The following is a 27,231-nucleotide window of genomic DNA, read 5'->3' as shown; positions in this document are numbered from 1 at the left end:
AACTCATGTCTTTCTGATGAAAACGCACACACAGAACCACTTTTCATCATGGTCAAAATTATCAGAAGATATCCTGACAAGATGTAGAAAAGCAACACATTTGGATCCACCAGCTGGCCGTCTGTCCTTTCCCTCTGGATTTCCCTGAGACCTTTAGAAGCCCAGGAGACTCTCTCATGGTGACAATTTCTGCCTGCTCTGATCTTCTGGCACCACCCTGACATTTCCTTCTCAGTGTTTCCTGGCTCTGCCCAGCGCTGAAACAGCAGGGCCTGCCTCTGTGTGTGCCTGCGTGTGTGTGTGCAGTGCAAATGTTTTATATCTTAATTGCTTTAGAGTCACTGGCTACTATGTTCAGATCAATCCTCGAACTTGTTTGTTTTTCCAGAGACAAGAGTGAGTCTTCCTGGCCTTCCCTTCTCTGCCCCTCTCGTACCACCAACAGCTTCCCAGGATCACCTCGGCAGCAACTTCATGGACTGAAAATAAAAACTGAGCAAGAGGATTAACTTGTAAGGTAAATTTTGCCTTTTAATCTTTTTCTTTTTTCCTTGAGAATTTTGTTCTATATGCGCAGAGCACTGTGCTTCTTAGAAGAATTTCTATTTTGTATGTCTTGCCATTTGAATGTCCATCACGTAATTCCAATTTTCCACAGGAAACTCAGTGTTAATATTTATGTTATGTGGAATATCTTAAGCTCACAATGTCCACTTTTATTGTTCTGGGTCCAATGGAACCCTTTGGACCATGCCAGGATTGGGGATTTTCTTTAAGTGCTACTATAAGCCACTTAAATAAAAAATAATCCTAAGTTCTCCTTTCACTGCACTCATCTCGCTTGCCAACAGCCCCCCCCCCAACACACACTACTTTAAGGCACATTTTTAAAAATTATTTATTTAATCTTATTTATTCATTCTTTCTTTTCTTTAATTTGATAAGAGAGAGAGAGAAAGGGAAAGTGAGAAAGTAAGCTACCAGGTCTAGGACTTGAACTGTGGTTGGCCACGTGGGAGTGTTCATCGCCTCAACCACCATGCCACCTGCTGGTCCCCAAGGCACATTTTAATATATGTTGTTAACTATGGACATTCCAGTAGCTGGGGCTCACTGTGGACCAGATGGAGCTAAACTTTGAGTAAGACAAATGGAAGAAATAGCCTTTTCTCATTAAAATAACTATTCAGTTTTAATGCTAAGTGACTCCATTTCTCCTAAGGGAGATGTTCTTTTTCACTTTTCTCTTTTGTCCCATTAGTCTTCCATAGATAGTTTTTAGACATTTTAATTTCAGTTTAAGGCTCAACTTTAATAAGAGGATTTGAGATTTCATGTAGACTATAATTCATAACCACATAAAATTGCCTGTCATGTCTCAATAGGGTCCAAAATGTTTTTAAAAGCTACTTTTTATATTTTAAAATAACTATCATTAATAAACCATCTTTTACAGTACCTCGCTCAATGATATTAATTATGTATGACTTCCAGTCCTCCCCTCTGCACCCCTCTCTCCTGACGTTCTGGGCTCACAGTCATCACTGGTGACAATAAAGCTGTGCTCATTCAGGCCCAGCACCGTGGAGGCTCCCAAACAGGTCACACCCGCTCCCCAAATGTGACTAGTATATATTCAGGATCATCAACCTTATTTTGATCTTGTTACTCATTGCATCCTTCTCAGCAACATTTTTCCAGCATGAAGAACTTGCTTTTTTTGTCAAAGGGAAGTTGCTTTGTCAAAGCAAAATTCCCTGGCAAACAGTGAACACCCTTATTTGAATACGATAAGTCCTGGAGATTTGTTGACTGGGTTGGGCCCATGGGAAATGTGCACTATGACCAAGTCAGCAGAGCTCAGCAAACTGTAGACCATTCCTGGCTGCCACTCACTCTCTGTGTATAAATGAGCAGACACTCAGAAGCTGTTTCCTGATTTTATCTACAAAATGGCAATAGGACTTTTTCATGGTGGGTAACCATTATAGACAATACATGTTAAGCAAAATCAGTGCAACTTAGTTTCTAGAAGACACTGCATTTATTTTGACAAATCATTTGCATATACCTTATACTGCTAGAGAATGAACTCAACATGCATTAAATACACACTTCTCAAATTTTCAAGTGCATGCAAATTACTTAGGGATCATGTTAAAAATGTAGATTCTGATTCTGGATTGGGGCTTGATATTCTGAATGTCTAATAAGCCCTCAGATAAGACCATAGCACATGGTGTTTGTATGGAGACTATGGAGGCTATAATTTAAATAGAATTATGAATCAATTTTATAACTATAAAACCATAATGGAAATTAAATTAAGATGAATAAATGGGACCAGCACGTGGTGCAATAGTTGAGACACTGGACTCGCACGTGGCTGACAGTGGTTCAAGTCCTGGACCTGGCAGCTTGAAAATCACACTGGATGCATGTGTGTGCATGCCCAAAATTCCGAGAAGAGAATGAAGAAGAAGGGACTGTTTCATGGCCAAACCTCCTGGGGGACGATTTCTTACTACTTCTCTCTCTGGCAATGCACATGCCCTATGGCAAACAAAAACACAAATAAATAAAAAGGTGAATGACAAGCCGAGATATGAGATAGAATCAAGAATGGTACAATAAATGTATAATATCATATAAACTATCTACTATGTGGGAACCGATTTGTCTTTATGACTTGTAGTAGACATTAAGAAAATGAAATCTATGTCCTCAATATTCATTAACTTTTCCACAATATGTTGATGTAAGAGTTGGGGGGAGGCATTATACTGCTACTAAATGTTACATCCTGGAGTAATGGAGAAAAATAGAACCTCACTTATTTTACTCAGTTAATTCAGAATTAAATGAGGTTTGAGATTGATACCTTTAGAAAATCAAGAAGGAAACAATTTGCTAAGAAATTAAAGTATTTCAGAGAAAACAATTTTATTTACGACATGAAAATCAAGTCTAATATATGAATGCACTTAGTTAACTTCTGGGGTCACTCATATCTTCATATCTAAACTGAGAAGGGCGCACTAGCCGGAAGAGCTCAGCATATTCTGAGTTAGAAGAGGCGTTCTTTCCAATCATTCACTTAATTCATTCAACACCTACTTTATTCCAGCTGCAATGTTAACAAACTCAGTTTTACTCCAATCAACTTCCCACTTCTGCTGAGTTCTTGACCATCCACATTATTTGCTTCTTCCTTGAGGTTGTTGATAATGTTCCACAATATTTCACACAGGAGAATCTCCTCTGCTACACACAGGATCTCCACCTAGAATGGACTACTAGGCAAATGGACATTTTACTGAAAAGAATAACTGAGAAGCCTATAGAAAAATAACTTAATCAGAAATACTTAATATCATTTAAAATTTTTATTTATTATTATTATTACTCAGTTAGACCAGAGAGAGAGAGGGGGAAAGCAAGCCGCTAGGTCCGAAATTTGAACCACAGTTGACCATGTAGGAGTCCAGCACCAACCACAACTACCATGCCACCTGCAAGCCCCAACATCGCTTTTTCTAAGATGCCCTGGTACCTCAGCTCTCATTGGTATCTGTGCTTTGGGTTTTGCTTTGGAACTCCTCTAGGCTGACTCTACTCTTCCACCAGCTGCTTCTTTTTTTCAGATTTTCGAGGCTCCCAAACTCCTTTACTTTAAAATCACTAAAGAAAGATGTAAAATTCAGGACTAGCAGATGCTGTAATGGTTATGTCACTGAACTCCCATATGGTCAACTGCAGTTTGAGCCCTGCAACCAGCAGCTTGAAATTCCCTCTGGGTGCATGATTGAGCATGCCCAAAAACCCAAGAGGAGAACGGAAAAGGGATGGCAGTGTGGTAATGCCCCCTGGGGGATGACTTATCTCTTTCTATCTCTCTGGTGAATGTACATACCCTATAGCAAAAACTTCTCCAAAAAAGATGCAAATTCAAATTATTTTCACTGCATTTATTGTATAAGGTGCTCTATATTTTTAAGACAAATCTATAATTTAATAATGCCTTAACTGGGAAAATGAAAGCATGCTATTTGTGAGCAAATCCAATAGTGATAACATAAAATTAAGACATATAAGAATGTCTTGCAATATACAATGAAGAAATATTTGCCCAAATTTCTCTTTTCTAGATTCTTTTTAGGTGGTGGTGGTAGAGGAGGTATCTCTAAAACATCAGGCTATTATAACATGCTTTTCCTAATCTGAAGCAGGCCTTTTTCTATAATAATTAAGTCCATCTCGTTTAAGCTGCAGCTAACTTTTAAGTGACTGATGTGTCTGTGTGTGTGTGTGTGTGTGTGTGTGTGTGTATGTGTGTGGCTCTTATTACATAATTACTATTAAAAGCTTACTAAATGTTGGGGGCGAGCAGGTGGCATGGTGGTTAAGGCCCTATATTCCCACATAGCCGACTGCAGTTCAAGTCCCAGACCTGGTGGCTTGAAACTCACACTGGGCATGTGTGTGTGTTCATGCCCAAAATTCCAGGAGGAGAATGGAGAAAAAGGGATAGTGACATGGCAAATACTTCCTGGGGGGTGATTCCTTACTTTCCTTCTCACCGTTTCTATCTCTCAAAGGACATGCACCTTATGGTAAAAACCTTAAAAAATAAAAATAAAAGAGAGCTTACTAAGTGCTATGACTGCTTCATGCTTTCTCACGGAATCTTGGAGTCACCAAATTACTAATAAAATATTTGCCTGAAAAAAATTCTATTTATCAATCAGCGTAAGAAACTGATTTTGCTAGAAGTGATATAAATTTGTGTAAGACATGCAATTTAAACTATAATTAGTTCAAACTTTCTGTATATATACTATAATATACATTTTATTATTGAAAGATTCTCAGAAGTATAGCAGCCATAGATTATGAGTGTGGTATTTATTTTTGCTTGATTCCAGGCTTTTCAAAGCATGTTTCTATGAAATATGATTTTTAATTTAGAATAAGATGTGTAGTCTCAATTCTTTCCTAAGCTTGTATGAAGGACCTTTGTTCTGTTTGTCACTGAGCCAGATGCTGCTCTTGCAATCTACAGCTTTATGCCTACAAAAGTGCCCTTTGTATTTAGAACTCTGCGTACCCAGTGCGTTAAAAGATCATTTCATTTTGTCTAACTTCCAGTGTCTTAAGCATTCGTTACTCAGATTCTGCTGTTTCTTTTCTATTTTTTCCATGGTATAACTGTCAGTAAATAGTTCGTTAGCAAGCTGACACAAAAATGACTTCCACAAAAGAGGTCCTGCGACAAAGTCTGACGATGGTCCATGGCTGTCCCATGGTCAGTGCTTTCGCTAACAACTGGGAAAGGATTGAACAGTTCCGTAGCAGGCCAGATGACATTGTGATAGCCACTTACCCTAAAGCAGGTAAGTTTTATGGTTTGACATATTTCTGATCTCAAAGTTTGTTTCCTAAAATTAATTTCTCCATGAAGTTACTAACATCCTAAGGAAGTTAATTCCTATCAATCAGTTCAGCCAACTACTTCTAATATGTGTGTGTATACATACATATATGTATATATATGTATGTATATATGTGTGTGTATATACATATATATGTATGTATATATGTGTGTGTATATATATGTATATACAAATAGCTCTCTAAATATATATATATATGTATATTTAGAGAGAGATTTTTACTATAGTGTATGTGTGCTCACCAGCGAGACAGAGAGACAGAGATACAGAAAGCAAGAAATCACCTCCCAGAGGGATACCATGATGCAATCTCCTCTCCTCCAGTCTCCTCTCAGGATTTTGTGCATGCATGCACACATGCCTGGTGTGAGTTTCAAGTCACTGGGTCCAGACTCAAACCACGTTAGACTACGGGGGAGTTGACATCACCCGCTGTTCCCTATGTCTAACATATTCAAATGGGCATTTTGGGGTCAACAGATTGTGTAGTGGTTAAGGTAGTGGACTCCCAAATGGCTGACCATGGTTTGAGTTTCAGATCTGGTGACTTGAAACTCACCCCAGGTACATGTGCATGTGTGCCCAAGATCCCAAGAGGAGAATGGAAGAGAAGGGATTATGGCATGGCCATCCCCCACAGGCTTGCTCTCTCACTTTCTCTCTCTCTCTTTCTGTGTCTCCAGTGAGTAAATATGCCCATAAGCAAAAGCTCTCAAAAAAAAAAAAAAAAAAGCAAAGAAAGAAAAAGGGCATTTGGGAGTATATAAAAGGAAACTGCAGAATTAAATTTCTAATAAAATGTATTATATGACACACTTCCTGTAAGTATTCCTCCCATAGATCCCTCCTGCCCCTGATTCAGGTGACACTTATAGAAATGTTGCCCTTTGTCACAGGTACCACTTGGGTTAGTGAAATTGTGGACATGGTTCTAAATGATGGAGATGTTGAAAAATGTAAGCGTGATTTTATTAATGTCAAAGTTCCAATGTTGGAAATGGCTGTTCCTGGACTAAGAACATCAGGTAAATTTAAACTCCCTGGTAATTAAATTTTGTAATATTTATGTTGCAAGAAGATTGTCATATTTGTGACTCCCATTCAAATAAATTGCAGTAAATTTTGCAACATAAAATGGAAGTTTGAAAGTAATATAATTAGTACAACTTATAAAGAAAATAGTCCAAGTTCATTGCATAACCAGGCATATATCAAAGATATATGAGTTTTGTGGTAGGAAAAAACTAAAAACCTTGTTAATAACATAAATAATGTTTCTTATATTTTATTGACTTTTCTTGCCTGGAATATAGCAGATTAGAGCAAGAATCTCCTAATTTAGGGTATTGTATTTAAATAAATAAGTAAAGAAGTACAAACTCCTCTTTAAACACACTTTATTATTAATATAATTCATTTTACATTCCACGACTATTACCAGAGTGCTTCTAAAAATTATTTACTATGCTATGTACTAGATATAAAAATATTAGAATGTTATATGTCATTTTCCAAAGAATCTCACAGAAATATTGTGTCACTAAAAACTAAATAATCTAATGTTATGTCAATGTTATTTGTCTCATATATCCAAAAAACAGGGTTCCATGAAAGAGAACAACAAGAAAGCTAACTTGAGATTGAATGGTCAGAATATCTAATCAGATTTAAAATCTAGGAGCTAACTGGCCTCCCATATGGCCAACAGTAGTTTGAATTCCAGACCCAGGAGTTTGAAACTTATACCAGACTCCTGTGCATACATGCCCCAAATCCCAAGAGAAGAACGGAGAAGAAGAGATTGTGACATCATCATCTCCCCTGGGAGGTGGTTTCTCCCTTTCCCTCTATGTCTCTCTAGCCAGCACATGTGCCCTATGGCAAAAAACAAAAACAAAAAACACCTGAAGTCATGCATATAGTTGGAGAAAGTATATTCCAGAAATTCGAAGTTTTAGATATGAAGACCTTGGTACAAAAAAGACCTCAGTGTAGACCAAGGACTTAAAAGAAGATCAGTGAAAGAAGGGAAAAGTGAGAAGCAAAATAATTGGAGACCAAACAAGGACAGATTGTATAGAGTGTGTAATTTTAAATGTATTTTTAAATTTTACTCCAAGCACATTGAAAAAGATATCGAAGATTTTTAGGCAAGGAAGACTTGGACTTTTATTATTATTGTTGTTGTTGTTGTTGTTTTAAACACTAAGACCCCACTTATAACTGTGTGCAGTTGGAACTAAGGATGCTAGAGAAAATATACTTTGGACTCGTTGATGGACTGAATAGACCAATAATAAGTAATAATAATAAAAAAAATACCGAAAAGGAAAACCGAGGACTGAATGACTTCACTACTGAAATATATATAAATCTTTTAGAAAAACACTAATGCTGCTTTGTCTCAAAATGTGAAAGTAGAGAGAGGATCCTCCTAATCTCAATTTATGGACCACCATTACCCTGATAGAAAAAGAAGATGAAGACACAAGGAAAAATGAAAACTACTGGCCACTATCTCTGACAAATACACATGCAAAAAATCCTAAACAAAATACTGGTAAACTGGATTAAAAAACAAAAAACATCAAAAAGACTATACACCATTATCAAGAGGGATATATCCCAAAGATGCAAAGATGACTCAACATATAAATTTAAAAACATGATAAGACTCATCAATATAATGAAAGATAGAAACTGTATGATCATATCAATTGATACAGAAAAGGCATTTGGCAAAGTACAACATCCCGTCATGATTATGACTCTAACAAATTAAGTATAGAAGGTACATATAGCAAGATAATAAAGGTCATTGCTATAGTCTGCATCTGTATTTCCAAAATTTACATGTTGGAATTTGTTGGGATGAGAATAAGAGAATGAACACTTAATCTGACTATGGTGTTGGGGCATTGGGGAAGTTTTAGGAATCAAGATGGAGCCCACAATACTGGATTTTTATGGGTTTATAAGATGACATGAACACAGACAGGAATGCTTTTGTTTATCTCACCTCAAGATACTCTTTGCCACCTCAGGCGTCTGCAGAGTCTCTACCAGCAAGAAGGCCCTTGCTAGATGTAACTCCAGGACCTCCAAATCAAGATCTAAATAAACTTACATTATTATAATATAAATCACCCACTTTCAGACATGTTTATTATTAACCATGCAACAGACTAAAACAGGCTATATGACAAAGCTACAGCTAATATCATTAGATGGGGGAAAATTAATATTTTTTCTGAGAACTTAACAAGATAAAGATGTCTACGTTCTCTACTTCTGTTCAACATGTTATTGGAAGTCTTGTCTAAATTCTTAACTGAATTAGGCAAGAGAAAGTAGTTAAGAAAATCTGAATTGGAAAGGAGAATGTCAAATTTTCTCTGTAGATGATCTGATCATGTATATTTAGAATAACTCTTAGAACTGGCAAATGAACTAAATAATGTTACATTGTACAAAAAAAATCAGTAGCATTTTTACTTGCCAATAACAAACTAGCTGAAAAAGAAATAAAGAAAATATTACCATTTACAATAGCCACAAAAATAAATACCTAGAAATAAATTAAAGAGGTGAGGGGCCAGCAGATGGTGTGATGGTTGAGGGCACTGGATTCCCACATGGCTGACTGCAGTTCGAGTACTGGACCTAGAGGCTTGCTTTCTTGCTTTCCCTTTCTCTCTTTCTCTCTCTCTCTCTGGTCAATTTGAAAAATAATAATAACGAATGGAATTAAGTAAATAATTCTTAAGAAAAAAAAGAAAAATCAAAGAGGTGAAAGATCTATGGCATCTCTTCCTGTATCTCTTTGGCATGCAGAAACCTTTTAAAAATCATCTATGGTAATGAACAGGCATGATAAAACTCTACAATTTTAAAGTGAATGCTATTACTGCTCATTTTGAAGATGGGAGCTATGAAGCACAGAGATTCTGACATACTTTCCAAATGTCTCACCATACATAAATGCTATCACTCTATAGTCAGAATTTGAACCCAGAGAAGCTAATCACAGAATATTTACCCATAACTATTACACAGCATTGTCTCTCAGAATTTAGAGACATACCTGTAATTAGATTTTTTTAAAAATGTATATACTGTTTTAAAAAAGTCTTGAAAAATTGTTTGGGATGATGAGGAACTGCAAGCTCCTTAGAGACTAATATTTCTTTGTACCAAACTAAAATTCCCAGGAATAGAACAATTAGAGAAGAATCCATCCCCCCGGCTTGTGAAGACACATCTACCTGTTGATCTTCTTCCGAAGTCTTTCTGGGAGAACAACTGCAAGGTACACTCTAGACTGCTAGTCAGTTTTTCAGTATGGTCCTACCCATTTACCCACTTACACTGTAAGTAAATGTTCAAACGTCTCATTTACTCATGACCATGAGAACTAAGCTAACAAAAGGAAGTCCTTCAATTAAAAAAAATAGTTTCAGTCTAAACTTACATAGTTAAATTTTCCAAACATGTATAACAACAGTATCCTCAGCATGGCATTATTCTTTTCATTCTCCAGATGTTTCTACAAATTCTGGCCTTCTGCAAAACTCAGCTTAAAGATGCTAGTTCTTATTTGACTGTTTAGCAAAGTTCTTCAGTTAGACATTTGTGTCTGCATATTCACTTTAGAGGAAATTTTTTTAAATTCAAATTTAAAATTCTTCAATAGTGATAGTGCTATTTAGATCATCTGTTTCATCTTCTCTTCTGCTAATTTCTGATGTATGTGAAAATTTTCTAAGTCGTTACATTTTGAATGAAAAGTTGTTCATATCATACCCTCATTATTTAATGGCTGCATAATTTCTTACGATACATCTGCTCTCTTCTTGATCGTTATTTCTTTCCTCTCTTTTATCTTTGTTAGTCTTGCTTGAGGTTTATCAATTTCATTCATTCTTTTAAAAAAGAGGTCAGCTTTTTGTTTCATTAATTTTATCTATTCTTGTTCTAATTTTAGTTTCTGATATCTTTTCCTAAGTTTATTTATTTATTTTCTTCTGACAGAGAGAGGAAAGGAATAGAGTCATCCCTAACAGGATCTTCATGCTGCCATCTATTCACAGTTTCAGCCAGCCCAGGGTGTACAGGGAGGGCTGCGGGTGTGAAGCTGGGACCTTCCAGGTGAATCCAGCCCCACAGAGTGCTACACTACCACTGTGCCACAGGCCGGCCCTAATTCTTATCTTTTATTTCTCTGTTTCTGCTTCCTTTGGGCATGTGCTACTCTTTTTATAATTTCTTCAGGTAGAAACTCAGGCTATTAATTTTCTTTCTTTCCTCTTTCCTGAAGTATTTAGTGCTATTAATTTTTCTCACTTTAGTAGCTTTTCACAAATTGTAAGATGTGGTTTTACTTTCATCCAACGTTGTGCATAGTTTTATTTCTTCTGGAATTTCCTCTTTAACTCTAAGATTATTTTGAACTGTGTTGTTTAATTTCCAGGTGTATGATGGTTGTCTTTCCATTATTGATTTCTAATTGGATTTCATTTTGGGCAAAGACCATATTATATATGTATTGATTATTTAAAATTTCTTATAGATTATTTTGGTCTATCTTTGTGAATGCTTCACAAGCTCTTAAGAAAAATGTGTATTCATTGTTGCTTAGATTGTTCTATAAATTTTAATTAGATCTTATTGTCTGATAATGCTATTCAGTTCTATCTCTTGGCTTATTTTCTGCCTTGTAGTTCTATGAATTGCTGAGACTAGATTATAAACAGCCCCGACTATAATTGTTGCTGTGTTTGTTGCTATCCGTTGCTCTATCAGTTTTTGTTTCATGTATTTTTGAAGCTCTGTTGTTTCATTTTTAGAACTTTTTTCTTCTTAGTGGATTTTAATCATTATGTAATGTCCCTACTACTTTCATTGCACTATAATCTACTTTGTCTCAGATTAATAGAGCTACTCCTAGTTTTCATTAATATTAGGTTGTCAGGAAAGTTATGTTGTATTTTTCTATGCAAAAATGCATTGTGACTTTCCCAACGACATAATATATTTTTTAAAGAATTATTTTATTCAACTTTATTTATTTATTCATTTATTTAAATTTGACCAGAGAGGGACAGAGTGAGTGAGAGAGAGAGAGAAAGTGAGAAAGCAAGCCATCAGGTCCAGCATTCAAACTGTGGTCAGCCACGTGGGAGTCTAGTGCCCTTAACCACTATGTCTCCTGCTGACTCTGTGACCTAGTATTTTAATAATATCTTTTTCATTCTTTCACTTTTAATCTATTATTTACATTGGATTCAAGTGAGCTTCTTGTGGATAGCATATAGCCGAGTCCCGTTTTCATCTGCTTTGACAATTTCTGTCTTTAAATGTAAGTATTTTGGGGCTAGATGGTGGTATAGCAGTAATACACTATGCACTGAGAGGGTGACCACATGGCCAAATTCTGTGTTCATGCCCAGAGATCTTCCTGAGGATTCTGGGCACACGTATGCCTATGACCTGGGGTTGACTGAGGCCGGGAATGCATTGCTGCATCAAGATCCTGTTGAAGGTGCTGCCTCTTTCACTATTGCTCATGAAAAAGATAAATTTCTTTGTGCAGCTTTTTAGTGATGGCTCTAACTATTATCATAAACAGACGTAACTTATCAAAGACTATTGGTGTCAACATTTTAGCACTTCAAGAGAACTATAGCTATCTTACTTCCATTTAGATTCCTTTATCCTTCACCTATGTAAAATATCTAACTGATTCCTCTACATAAATCATCAGATGGTGGAATAACGTTCCCTTCGACTGTAAAATATGACTGCAGAAACTTACCAGGTGAAAGATAATCTATTATATTTGTTTCTACTTTCCCAGTCTCATGTTCTTTTCCCTTTCTGTAGATTCCTTCCTATTGTTGCCATTTTCTTTATGTTTGGAGAGTTTCCATTAGCCATTCCTTAAAGTAGGCCTGCTAAGGACAGATTTTCTTCATTTTTCTTCATCTGAAAGTATCTTTATTGCCCTTCTTTCCTGAAGTTTTATTGGATATAAAATCCAGAGTTGATCATTTTATTAGGTAGTTACCCTGATTACCTTTTAAAAAAAATTTTAGATATTCAACCACAGTTTATCACAACAGCTTGTAAAATAAGTTTTCCCAGCATAAATACACTGCACATCATTTCAGTTAAAGCTATTATCATACATGTATCGTTAAAAGACAATCCTCCATTTCTGTGTCCCTTAAATGTCTTGCCTCTCTATTTTTCTCCTTGAAATTCATACTGGCTTTGGCCAATATTTGGGTGCCTTAAGTTTTATAGCAGTTTACTTTTCTGAGTCCCTGCAATGTTTTCGTATTTGCTTTCATATTTCAGGGCTACTCTAACTCTGCAGATCCCATATGCTGGGTGTAAGGAACTTCCTTGGAATGCCTGTTGCTGACCTTCTGAGAGAGAGTAGAAGCCTTAAGACCTGGGTGGAGAGGAGGGAGAACAGGGCTTTGCTATAGTTTTCAGAGTGGGTAGACAAGATTGCTTCTGTAGATTTCAATTGTGAGCAGAAACTGGGCTAGCCCAAAACTTCACTACCACTACTGGAGCCCCAGGTGTGGAGCAGTGTTTGGAATTTTCCACCATGTCTGTTGAGCTTTCTCTTTCTTGATTCTTTGACCAGGAAGAGCAGGCTTTTCTTGGCATTTCTATTCTATTTTGTTTATGCCTGTTCATATTTCCAGAGTAATGGTCTCTTAACTGCCCAATCTAGGTATATAGGAGATAAAACAAAAGCCCAGCTTACCACAATGACATTACTCAAGTCATACAAGTTCCTTATGTAGTATGCCTTCAGACTTTGTATCATGTCTGGTGAATAATTTCCAGGGTTTTCATTACATTTGTAAAAGTGGAATAGGAAAAAGGGAATCTGTACATTCTAGATTCAGGGCCGAAAGTCACCATGAATTTATTTTAATGTCTCTAATATTTTTCTATTGCCTTCTTTATCTTTCTTGATGTTTTTCAACACCGAATGTTTTTTCAGGTATTTATCTGGTAGAAATGAGGCCTTCCCCCACTCCCCCCACACACAATCTTATTCTTTTACATTTGCTTGCTGCTCTCTTTAACTATAGTGTTATCTTCTTGATAATAAGATGTGTTCCAGGACTCTGTGGTTCTCTCTGAAAGTGTAGTGATCTGTTCATGGCTCACAAAGTCACAGAAGCCAGAAACTGACTTTTTTATTACATTTAATTATTATATATCTTAACAGCATACAATATACTTTTTCAAAGCATATATGCATTGCATGTCAATCAAATCAAAATTACCTTCCTGGGTATTTACTCAAAGCATAGGAAAACACTCAGTTGGAAAGACACACGATGTTTATTGCAGCATTACGCACAATTACTAAGACATGGAGTCAACCTAAAGGCCCAAGAACAGAAGACTGGGCTATTAAAAGAATAGGGCACATGAACACTATGGAGCCAAAAGTCACTCAATCATTGGGAGGAAATAAAGGAGAGAGAGAGAGAGAGACCTTGACATTTGATACAATGTTGATGAATATAGAAGATGTAATGCTAAGCAAAGCTAGCCAGGCTATGAAAGACAGACCTTGCATGTCCTCACTCAATATATACCTAAAAATTTTCTGTTTCAAAACCTCGAGGCCTCTATGGATCCAATCTCAAAAAAAGCATTGTCCTCGCAAAAATCATTTACATTGATTCTATATTTGAAGTGCTGATGAAAGAGCTTTTGTGACCCACAAATTCCAGGTGACAAAATATTTAGTAATTTCATTTGCCCATAGATTGATTTTTATTCTTGAATAAAATACCTTCTACTTGATAGTCTTCTTTCTCTTCTTTACAGATGATTTATATGGCTCGAAATGCCAAGGATGTTGCAGTCTCATTTTACCATTTTGACTTAATGAATAATTTAGAACCTTTTCCTGGCACCTGGGAGGAATATCTGGAGAAATTCATGACTGGAAATGGTAGGGCAGCCTTAGCTAAAATTAATAAGTGATTTTTAATTTGGGATAATATCTTTAACCATTACTGGTATAACATTTTTTTTTTTCAGAATACTTATTTCTCCAGGTCACTGACAAGAACAATATTATTTTAGAAAATTAAATCAAATACATATAAGTATATAATATTTTAGTGTGATGTTCAGCTTACACACAAGCTATTACTCATTAGCATAATTAAAATATTCTGGAATTTTTATCAGTTGTTAGAAATCCATTCTCAGTTCCTGCTCACAATAGATAATGTTTTACTTGACCAAGTCATTAGTTCAATATGATAAACATACGTCATCTCTTTAGTACTTAGGTATACACTTGACATGAGTTCTTTGTTAGGATAAAGTTTCCTTCTGTGTGAGGCTAAATATACTTATTGGAGGTCAATGTATTTTTATTCAAAATACTTCCTTTTTTCTTTCACAATTTTTAAACACGATTGCTAGTACATTCATGAATGGTTAATTTCACTTTTCAAAATTGGCCTCAATTTCTTTGACTACCAAATTCCACAAAATATTTCATGATTAAAATTATTGCTCAGAAAGAAATCTAATTTGATGAATGTTTATGGAAATAGACATTTTCTCTGATTTTAGTGTCCTACGGTTCCTGGTTTAATCATGTTAAGAACTGGTGGGAGAAAAAAGAAGAACACCCAATACTTTTCTTATATTATGAAGATATGAAAGAGGTATGTTAGATATTAATTCTGGATAATTCCTCCATTATTTCCTTGGGTAAAAGGATTCACGTTTACTTTTCAACTTAAGTCTGTGGAGTCCAAAATCATATGATTGCTTTCCAGTCCGCCATGTCTTGTTTACTCACAACCTACAAGGATAATAGTGACTTTGTAATTGTGAAATCAGGGTCATATATTTATTCCTCTACCCCTTAACCACTGTGTTAAATTTGACCACCCTTTCTTTTAGAAAGCCTTGCCTATATTTACCAGGATAGTGCTCTTTTGTGGTGATCCTCTGGATTCTACTCATCAACTCAGTCATTTTTCTCCTTGACTTGTTTGCTGTATTTATGTTACTACTTCCTTCTTTTATTCTCTTTGTTGCCTAATGAATTTACTTGTCCATTCAGTTTTTATAATATGAAAGTAAGTTGTCGAGTCAATCCTGTGACTTGGCATTAAAAGAGCCAGAATCCCACATGGCCAACTGTGTGGTTTGAATCCTGGCCCTTGAGCTTGATAAAGCACAAAACATGTGTGCATGCATGCATGCTCCAAATCCCAACAGCATGGCAAAATGAAGAAGTGATTGTGGCATGACCAAGCCCAACTGAGGGGTACTTTTTCCCTCTCTTTCTCTCTCTCTCTCTCTGTCTCTGTCTCTCTGATAAGCACATGCACCCTCTGGCAAAATTTTACAAATGATAATAACAAAGAAAGTAATTTGTCTTTTTTGATTCCCTTTCTTATATCTTGGACATCCGTTTAGCTCCTATGTTCTATCTATTGTATCCTTTAAATATATTTTTTCTTTACTTCTCCACTCCCTCTCTCTTAGTTCAGGAACTCATAACCATCCCTCCAGTCTTCTATGTGAGTTAATATTCATTCACTACTACTGCAATAATTTGTGCTACTGTTCTGAAACAATTCTACTTGAATTGGGGGCATACATAGACACACAGACGATATATAGAAACCCGTTCCTCTAGTTATAAAAACCTGGGTATACAACATAGAATCCTTTTTAGATCTGCAGTGAAAGTTACAAAATCTCTTATCTCTGTACCTGCATCCCCAGTACAGTACATGCCATATCAATAGGCATTCAGTGGTCAGTTTTCACATGAATCAATGTTTGCTTCAGGGAATGAAAGACTGAGAAGTAATAACCAAAATTGTAGGGATATCAATCCTACCTTGCATAACACAGAAACCATGCCCATGTGAAATACCCCCTGCTGTAAGTACCTCTGGGGAATTTCCAGGATGCTTCTCATATTTATATCACAAAGAATCTACTGAGAGTTTCTGCCCTGCCAAGATTCCAGTCTCCACTGCAGTCATTTTCATTCCTTAGACAACCTGTGATCTAAACCTTGTCCTTAATCCTTTCTCCAGGGCTTGACGTAATTAGTATCAATTTTCTGACATTCTATAGCCACAAAAGCTGACATAGCTTATACAACCACTTTAAGAAACTGATGTTGTCCCTTCAGTATTTGGCTAGTCAGAGTTAAGGTGTGAATTCTTCATAAAAAAAAAAAAAAAAAAAAGAAGTATCCTTCTTCTCTATTAAGTATCTCTGACTATCTCTGTTTTCTGGACACCAGTATAGCACTTTAATTATATATATATATATATAAAGCAATGCTTTTTTCCAATCAGTTGGGAATAATTTATTTGTTTATGTATTTTCTTAGTTTTAGACATTCAATCACCGTACGTCATTATAGCATGCAAAATGAATGTTCCCAGCATGAATACACTGTATATAAGTCCAAATAATGATATTAGCATGCACGTTACCATCAACAGATAATTTTCCATTTTTGTGTCTCTTAAATGTTTTGCTTCTTTACAAAAGCATCTTTTAAAAAGGTTAGTTTATCCCTCCCTTACTGAATATCATCCACCTGAAGGATAGCAACAGTTTGAGATGCAGCCTTCCATAGCTTCTAACTATACATAGTCTCTTTCCTCCATTAGACCAAGAAATACATTTTAGAGGTAGGCTACTGTTCATGTTCTTTGTGAGATGGAACTGTGCCTATCATGACTTTCTTGAAACCACCTATGTACTCTAGCTAAAATGTTTAATTCAAACCACTTGTTCATATTTATTTATGGCCTAGGTCAGTTTTTTAGGCATACACAGATGTTTCAAGTGCCCTGAAACATTCTACATACATCATCCTTAACAATGTTTTCCCTTTCTAATACATTTTTAGACCAGGTTATATAAGAGATTTTAAATAACAATGAATACAATTATAGAGTACATATAAAGAATAAAATTTAGGAAAGGGTTTAATAATATACAATAGATTTATGAATGTTTGTCTAAGTTTTCAGTAAATGAGTTGAGAAAGAAATAGAAAGATTTGGGACCATCAGGTGGTGTGGTGGTTAAAGGTGCTTGTCTCCCAAATGGCTGACCACAGTTTGAGTCCCAGATCTGGCAGCTTGCTTTCTCATTTTCCCTCTCACTCACTCTCACTCTTGCTTTTGTTCTGTCCCTCTCTGGTCAAATTAAAATAAGTAAATAAATAAATAAATAAAATTAAGTAAAATAATTCTTAAAAAAGAAAGAAAATAGATTCAAAAGGAATCAGTACTCTCTGCTTTAACATCTCCTAGTTTATGGACCAACATCCTTTTTGGCACCTTGACAATGGCAGATAATTTTCCAAATTCTTTGGATCCCTAACAGAAAATGTTCTTTATTTGCCTGTTCATCTATGTGTTTTCCTTTACTATGATTTTTATTTTTTTACTTTTCTTTACCATCATTCTTTCCCCTTTACTCATTTTAATCTCTAGTACATTTTAAGTAACTATCACATTCTTTTCTTACTGAAGTCTGTTACATAAACTACTGCCAGAACTTTTCTTCAAAGGCATTCCCTGCATACATGCATACTTGTGTGTGTATATATATATATATATGTATACATATACATATATATATATATATACACACACACACACATTTATACATAGCTAATACACATTTTTAAATTATGTTGCTTTTCTATTGCATAAAAATATACAGTCCAAAATGCTTTAACAAGGTATCTGGGAATGTGCTCATTTGTCTCCAACTCATCTTTTCAATTTTATAGCCTCTTTAGCTCCTAAATCATTCAAGCCTAACTTGAACCAGTTTGCATTTTTTTTCCCCTTAAACATACTGCAAGGATGCTATAACTCCAAGGATTTAAGTTTTTTTTTTTACTGGAAATTTACTCTCTAACACCCTAGTGGATCACACTGGGTTAAAATCTGACTTATTCTGTTGCTGGCTAACACCCAGCGGCCATTTGTGTGAATAACTGAGAGGCAAAGCGAAGATGGAGAAGCAGAGTTTATTTAGCTGTGTTAGAGCACAGAGTGACCAAGAGCTACCAAGCTTACAAGCAGCTCCCAGAACAGACATTTCCTGCACATTATGCACTGTTACACTTCTCATTTATCCATTATTCCCTACAACGTAAGTTTAGCTAGTTCAGTAGCAGTTCTACTCGCATGACTTTCCCCAAATTGTTCTGTGCACCTTTTCCTTTCACATGACATTTATAACTCTGTTTTTGTTCTTGTTAACTCAGACATGTGACATACATTGATAAGGGACATTAAAGGAAGTTACAACATATTTTCTTTTTTCTTTTCTTGAGAATCACAAGCTGATTTTTATTATCTCTTCATTTCTTGCATTTAAAGTACTCTTCAATGACATCCTTGGCCTGAGATTCCTTGCCATAGTCCTTAATTGCAACCAACCACTTTACGGGGTTTACCCTCTCTGTCAGTTTTACAGAGGCCTACCCATTCTCCTAGTTTCTTGTTGTCATCCTTAATCAGGCTGATTTGGTGTTGGGCACAAAGGGACTCCACCGACTTGACATACATAGGTCCATCACCGTTGTATGCAAGCACACACAGATGGGCTTGGCGCTTGTCGGCTTTGGCGGCTTCGGAGGCTTGGCAAATTCCACATGCTAGGCCATCCTGGAAGAGCATGGTCTGCAGCACCTCTTGTAAAGCAGCATTAACATCCATTACAACTCCAGCAGCAGTGCCTTCCTTGGCAATCGCAGATTACTGGTGGAGCCAAATTATCAACACACGGAGCCTGAGCCTCCTCCTCCACGCGACTCTGCAGAGGCAGGGAAAGAAACAACATATTTTCTTTACGCTGTACTTTTTTTTCAAGAGAGAGATTTTTGCTATAGGGCATGTGTGCTTGCCAGAGACAGAAAGCAAGAAATCACCCTCCCCAGGGGAGATAGCCATGCTGCAATCCCTTCTCTTCCATTCTCCTCTCTGGGATCTTGGTCATGCATGAATACATACTCAGTGTGAGTTTTAAGCCACTGGGAGACTCAGCCAAGGTCAGCTACTTGTGCCATCTGCTGGTCTCTAAACTATACTGTTTAACAAAACAGTCCAAACATCTATGAGTAACTATTATGTTAACAATAACATTATTACAATTTTCCCAATTTAACCTGTTACATTGTGTCCCTTGAGCAAAGTGAAAAACATTTTCAACCAAGAAAACTATACCTGGCAAGATTATCCTTCATATGGGAAGAAAAGACAAGAATATTCTCAGATAAACAAAACCTGAAAGAATTTACCAACACCAGACCAACTCTCCAAGAAGTTCTGAAGGGAGTGGTCTGTCAGGAAACCTAAATACAGACACACAGAAATAAGAGTTCAAAAACAACTAAGAAAATGTCCAAGTTAATGGTAGGGACAAGTCTGGAGTTGAATGTTATCTTTCAGAATTTAAACATTTCCATTTCTGAAGATTTCTTACCTGAGACCCCCTCATTCTTGTGACCATTGTCCAAAGCAAGGGGTTTAAGTCTCCTCTTCTCAGCAAGCTAGCAGGATTATTTACAACCTTATTTAGTACAGTAGTTACAGATCACACTAATTACAGAGGATACAATTGCCAGCTAACCTTCAAAGTATAAGAGAAATAAAGTAAAGCAAAGCAAACCAAAGGGAAAAAAAAAAAAAAAAAAAAAGGTTTTCCATTATAATTCTTCTCAACTTCAGTACTTCAGTTTTGATACCACTTTCTCCAAATCACTCTAGACATAAGCATGCTGATTTAATTGCTACCTTAAAAGATTCAAATATTTTTGTATCATCAGAAACTAAGAAAATGGTTGGGGCCAGCAGATAGCGTGGTGGTTAAGGGCGTTGGACTCCCATATGGTTAACTGTGATTAGAGTCCTGGGTCTGGAGGCCTGCATTCTCAATTTCTCTCTCTCTTTCTCTCTCTCACTCTATCCCTCTCTGGTCAAATTTAAAAAAAAAAAAAATATATATATATAGCCAAGTAAAATTATTCTATTAAAAAAAGAAACTGAAGAAATGGTTCATTTATAGGATAGTTTACTTTAAACACTCAGTGACTAATGAATAAATTAGGCTTTGATTCTCTGGAGTCTATTTTTAACAGTTTATATTCAAGCAAAATCTAGTCAGTTTTAAAGCAAACATATTTTAAGTTGTCCATGAATTCTTTTTTAAAAAAACATATATATATATATATATATATATATTAGGAGAGGCTTTTGCTATAGGGCGCTCACCAGAAAGAGAGAGAAACAGAGAGATAGAAAGTGAGAAATCACCCCCCAGGGGGGATGGCCACACCGCAATCCCTTCTCCGTTCTCCTCTCAGGATCCTGGGCACGCATGCACACGTGACTGCCCTGAGTTTAAGCCACCAGGTCCAGGACTCGAACTGCGGCCAGCTACATGGGAGTTCAGCAACATGGCCATTATACCAACTGCTGGTCCCTCAAAAACCATATTTTTATAAAAAAAAAAAACAGAAAGAAATTTTGATTAAGAAAAGAATAGTAATGGTGGGAGTCCCTAAAACATTCACAATTCAAATCTGATTTTAAATTGAGCTTAAAAAGGTTGTGATAATTTTGTGTCTCCAAATATTTTTAATATTTTCTTCAGAGGCTGTTCTTTTTTCATGTTGAATGTTAACTAAAAATATAAAAGAATAAAAAACATTTTAAAAAGATTTTAATTTATTTTATGCATTCAATCACTTAGCTTGTAAAGTGAATATACCCAACATGAATACATTTCACTCCAGTCCAGTTGAAGATTCTATACATGTTGGGACCATCAGTTAGCGTAATGGCTATGTCGCTGGACTCCCATGTAGAAGACGGAGGTTCGAGTCCTGGACCCGATGGCTTAAACTCACGCCAGGCGCATGTGCGTCCATGCTCAAGATTCCAAGAGGAGAATGGAGGAGAAGGGATTGAGGCGTGGCCATCCCCCCTGGGGGGGTGATTTCTCACTTTCTGTCTCTCTGTCTCTCTCTGTCTTTCTGGCAAGCGCACGTGCCCTATAGCAAAACCTCTCAAAAAATAAAGGATACTATACATGTTATCATCAACAGATAATCATTTGTTTCTGTGTCCCATAAATGTCTTGATATTTTATTTTATTTTTGCTAAGCCCATATTATTGAGTCTTATAACTTTTACGATTAATTTCTTAAGTTATGAAAAATAGATGTAACCGAAAATGGATTTCTGTCAATATTCACTCAACATTTTGGAAAACCTGTTATAAATGTTTTATAATTTTTGTATTATGTGAATGATTTACTTGTTCACCTGCTTCTTGGATATGCCTTTTTACCCACTGATAGAATCCAAAGGAGGAAATCAAGAAGATTATGAAATTTCTAGAGAAGAATCTGAATGAGGACATTTTGCATAAGATCATCCATCACACCTCATTTGAAATGATGAAGGACAATCCTCTGGTGAACTACACACATCTGCCAACTGAAGTCATGGATCACAGCAAATCGCCTTTTATGCGCAAAGGTAAATACTTTGCTGACATTACTTATGGATTACCATGAGCTAACGATTAACTCTATGATCTCTGCCAAGATTCTTAGTCTGTTTAAGTTTCCATTTCTTCATTGTAAAATGAGGACACTAAATATACCAACCATCAAAAGTCACTAAATTAGGTTAGCAATGATTAAATCAGGACCAGCAGGTAGTGTGGTGGTTAACGCGCTGGACACTCTCACATGGCTGACCATGGTTCGAGTCCCAGACTTGGTGGCTTGCTTTCTCACTTTCCTTCTCTCTGTACGTCTTTCTCTGTTCAAATTAAAATAAATGAATGAATAAATAAAACTAAATAAATAATTATTTAAACAAGAAATTATTAAATGAAATAATGCATGGAAGGCTGCTATTAGAATACCTTAAATATTTGATAAATACTTCTTTTATTTCTTATTCGGCTACATAAGAATGATTCTGATAATTCTGATAAGAGTCATTTCAAATTCATCATTCTTATTTCCTCATAGCTTTGTCTAAACTAACATGAGACTCTTCCCCTTGTCCATGAAACACTAATTCCACTCACTGGGTTATCACTTTATGTAAAAGCCTCCGTATTGTTAAGAAAATAGTAGTCATTTTATTAAGAAGAATTCACCCCCCTCCAAAAAAAAAAGAAGAATTCACCCAAAGGAAGAAGTCTTTCTTTTTGTTTTGTTTTTCCCACCACATTGTAGGAATTTTTTAGTCCCTAAAGATACTATCTGAATAGGAAACATAAAGATAAAATTTACATTAGAATAATAAAGTATTTCCTGTTGAAATGTAGCTTTATTTCCACTAACATAAATGTGGAAATTATGGAATAGTATGCAAAAACACTTTAAAAAGTTGTGGAAACAGGGAGTTAAAGTACAAGTTTATTTTAGAACAAAGTCTATACTAGATTTTCCCATAATACACATTTTCCATTAATTTTTTGAACTTAATAGTGCCACCCCCTGCTTTCTGTTTTAAATGTTCTTTACTGAGTTACAGAGAGAGGGATAGAATTTTAGTCAATGTGCTGAGAAATTAGCACAGCCTCAGAAATGTGTTGTGCATCTGTACATGTGATTCAAAACTATCAACTTTGCATAGAGTTACATAATTAAAACTTTTTCTAAAGATGTTTATTATTTTATTAAAATGGCAAAGGATAATCTTAGTGATTTCAACTATGCTTTTTTTCCCTAAAACATTACATCTTACTTTTCAAAAATGGCCTCTTATGAAAGAGGGAAGCGCAACATTTCTCATTGTTAACGCTGCATTGTAAAGCTGAGCAGAGAAGACTGACTATATAGGCATACATTGCTTCAACAGTGGAGATGCATTCTGAGAAGTGTGTCATTGGGTGGTTAAATCACTGGGTGAACATCATAACCTATACTTACATAAATACTGTGCACCACACCTTGGCTATAATGTATAGCCTAGTATAATCTTAGGGACCACTGCCATAGTTGATCAAAATGTTCTTTTATGATGCCCATCTGTGTCCCAAATGCAACAAAACAGAAAAACATGGGCATTGGCCAGCATTTATTTTTATCCAAAAAAGTTTTATGACACAAAAGTACACAAATGCGTTTGTGTACATTATATAATTCATGCTCAGATCAGAATATCTGATTTTTATATAACTCTCTCTTTCTTAAATCTGTTGTTTTCTCTAATTTTTAAGGATATATTTTAATACACTAGCCCACATATATTTGGATTGATCACTCACATATATTACAAAGACCTATTTTCATCTGGTAAACACAGAACAAAGCATAATAGTCAGGAAAACAACCTTGTCTATGGAAATGTTTTTCATTTAAAAGTTTCAGAGGTTTTATTAAACCATCATGGATAAATATAGCTTATATTTCAATAGGATATACTTTCTATTACTATTTCAAAAGTAATACCAGTAAATATTTTCTTCCAAAAATATTGGCAATACATTAAAATTTACTTATTTTTCAAATAAACATTTAAAATTATCCAAGTATGAGAGGTTAGATGTCAACATATATTCTAAAAGTTTTGCTTTTAAAAATGTAGAAGTGGCAAAGGGTGAGAAGAGAATTAATGGGGGAAAAAGAAAGAAACAAAACATTTAAGGGACACAAAAACGGAAAATTATCTGTTGATGATAACATGTGTGATAATATCTTTAAGTGGCTTAATATGCAGTGTATTCATGTTGGGAAAATTCAGTTTATAAGCTGCAATGATATCCAGTGATTGAATGTATAAGATAAAATAATAATTAAAAAATGCGAACATAGGTCAGGAGTATGATATCTTTCATTTTAATGTTACTCTTCCTACCTAAATTGGAAATAAAGTACAAGCCTAGTGAATTCAGGCAAAACAATTACCCACTGAGGACCATTGTGTCCTTGTTTTTAAATTCTGGGAAACGTCAGCTTTCCATTTCATAGTGTGGTTGTTGATGCTAAATTCTTTGTAAAATTTCCAAAAGTAACTCATGAAATAAAATATGCTCTATTGATCACAGAGTGTCCAATAATAGTCTTCTGACCCAGGACAGTTAGAAACAATAAAAGAATCGCTCTTCAAAACTATTGTACAACTCATAAGTTTAGAAAAGAAAAATGAGCCCTTCACATAATGCCTCTTTAAAACCCAGACTCTATGTTTGTTTATAAGCCACCTTTCCAGAGGGAAGAAATTACTCTTTTTTTTAAATGACATTTTAACTATTCAAATTGTTTAAACATGTTCTTTGATATATATAGTATTATATGTATAGCAAAAACTTTTCCTTTGTAATAGAAATACTTATCCTTCCATAAGTTTTCTTATTTTTTTATTTTTAGGAATTGTTGGTGATTGGAAGAATCACTTCACAGTGGCCCAAAACGAGAAATTTGATGTCATCTATAAGAAGGAAATGTCTGGAACTGCACTTCAATTTCGCACATAGACTTAAAAAGCCTATCTGGAGGAAAAAAGAGATGACTTGTAGTTGGTTCAAATAAGGGGCGTCATGGCTTAATTTAGGTAATCAAATTATTTATAAAGGAGGAAAATGTATTTTTATAACTTTGATTTTTCAGTACCATTCATTAGGTCTCAGTGTTTGTTCCTCTGACTTTTGAATTTCCAAATTTCCTGAATCTAAAATTCATGGTAACCTTTTCATGGGCTATTCTTGCCTTTTCCTGGACTAGAACTGACAAGAGAGAAAACACTTAGCCTATTTAATCTGTCATATCCTATAACTTAGAATAAAATTCTTCTTATTATTAATGTGGACCGAAAACATGCTGTTCATACACTGACACTTAGTTCCTAGCCCTGTCCCTATTTCCCTTTGCTGATGATTTGACCCAGGACGCTGTGCTCCAAAATCTCCACTGGGTTTCAAGCTGTTCCCTGAGTCATAGCTCATTGTTCTGTAGGGCCTCTATTGGGATAACAGAGTTCATGTCCCAGATCATGTAGTGACTCAGATTTTGGAAATGTTTCTATACATACTGAATTTCCAAGTTTCTAAGGGGCAAAGACCTCAATTAGTCTCTTCAGGATTCTTCCCTGGGAACTGGAGCTTTGCTTTGAGAACCTCATCTGAGGACTGGGATCTACTTCCTATGGGGAGGAAGTAAGTCCCAACAGCCCTTTCTGAACTTCTGAGATTCACTTATTGTCATGCTCTGGCCACCCTTTGGGAACTTCAGCTACTTTGCCCAGTGTCTAAACAGATTTTGATCCCTTAATAGCACCTCCATACCGCAGATAAGATTGTGCCTGCTACTGAAAATAACCCAATCTGGTTCCTGAGAGACATTCTCTGGCTGAATTTCCACTCTGTCCTCCTGACTCAATGTCTCTTCACACTTAGGCCTATCTGCTTGGACTCTTTGATAGAGATGTCCCTGGAATATCTGTTTCTCAGTCCAGCTTTGTCTTAAATGTAGTTATTTGTATCTCCATGTACACCAAATCCTTGGCCTCCAGTCCACAGCCACATCTGCTGAATTGCACGCCAAACCAGAGCTTCCAAACTCAAGCTTGTTCAGAGTGTCCTGAACCTGTAGTTGTTCTGATGGGAGCAGGGGCACCATTCTGATATATTGTACACCCTTCAAACCATAACCAAGATACGTGTGGATTATAATACTTTTTCTTTAAGACAGGTGAACTTCTACTATCAGCCTGGAGTAGCAACAGTAGTTTCTTAGGCTTGTAACTTCTCTCCCTTCCAACTCCAGCAGAGGATTGATCTCATGTCACTGTAAATCCCATAGAAATGATAGAGTTATGATTCTGGAGATAATTGTGCCTGTAGATTTATTTTTTAAATATGTTGCAAATTATTTCAGAGTGTGAAATTTGTGTTTAAGTTCCTTAGAAACATATTTTGTAAGACTTAATCTTGACTATACCTAGGGACATTGTGAAAAAGTTCCAGCTTTCTAGAATACTTCTGTCAACAAGAAAGTAAACAAAGATGATCATGTCTCTATTTGCTTTATTTATTTATTAATTATAAGTTTATGTGACCTGCATAAATATGAACTACAATACTATGGTAGATTACTGGGGAAAAAATACCTCTGAACTAGCTGTAATCTGTGTAATAAATTATCTGCATTAACTATCTTCACAATAAAATAATTTCAATCTTTCTTTATTTTCTCCTGTAGAAATAAGTCTTTGTAATTGAACTTTATTCAACCCAAAGTAGTAAGCTTTAACTATGCCACATTATTTTTCTATGCACTGAGTGTAGAGTGGAGAAAAATCTAATTTAGGGGTTTTTTCCTATTCTATAGGTTGTTGTTATTTATCTATTTTTAATTCCGTTATTCACATACCACCACCCTGATCCACTCATACTTAACACCTAACAGATACATTCCTACACAAATTCAGCTTCAAAAGTGCTTTCTATTCTTTTCTAAAAATGTTTATTTTATTTATTCCATGAAGAAGAGAGACAGAAACAAAGAGAGTGATACAGCACCCCTGACAGAGTTTTTACACTGCAAATAAACGTCAGTTTCAGCCATCCCAGATCATGGGCAAACAAATGCCCAGAGTACTCAAGAGTACTCAGTCTCCACACATGAACTGGTAACCTTCCTGTGTAGATCTGCTTTTCAGATCATAGAGTTCTACTATTGTGCAACTCTCTG

The 27,231-nt window shown here is 35.7% G+C and overlaps 1 protein-coding gene across 1 annotated transcript; it reads left to right on the top strand.

The window, feature by feature from the left end:
• The first annotated feature begins 5,245 nt into the window (after window positions 1–5,245).
• SULT1B1 (sulfotransferase family 1B member 1) lies at window positions 5,246–25,947 on the top strand. Its single transcript, XM_006163587.3, has 7 exons — window positions 5,246–5,393; window positions 6,350–6,478; window positions 9,665–9,762; window positions 14,319–14,445; window positions 15,081–15,175; window positions 21,877–22,057; window positions 24,910–25,947. The coding sequence occupies exons 1-7, from the start codon at window positions 5,246–5,248 to the stop codon at window positions 25,014–25,016; spliced, it is 885 nt and encodes a 294-aa protein (XP_006163649.1). The 3' UTR covers window positions 25,017–25,947.
• The last annotated feature ends 1,284 nt before the right edge of the window (window positions 25,948–27,231 follow it).

This window comes from Tupaia chinensis, unplaced genomic scaffold (genome assembly GCF_000334495.1).
Source record: "Tupaia chinensis unplaced genomic scaffold, TupChi_1.0 Scaffold142652_1, whole genome shotgun sequence".
NCBI classification, from domain to species: domain Eukaryota; kingdom Metazoa; phylum Chordata; class Mammalia; order Scandentia; family Tupaiidae; genus Tupaia; species Tupaia belangeri.
This window is presented reverse-complemented; position numbering and strand designations above follow the sequence as displayed.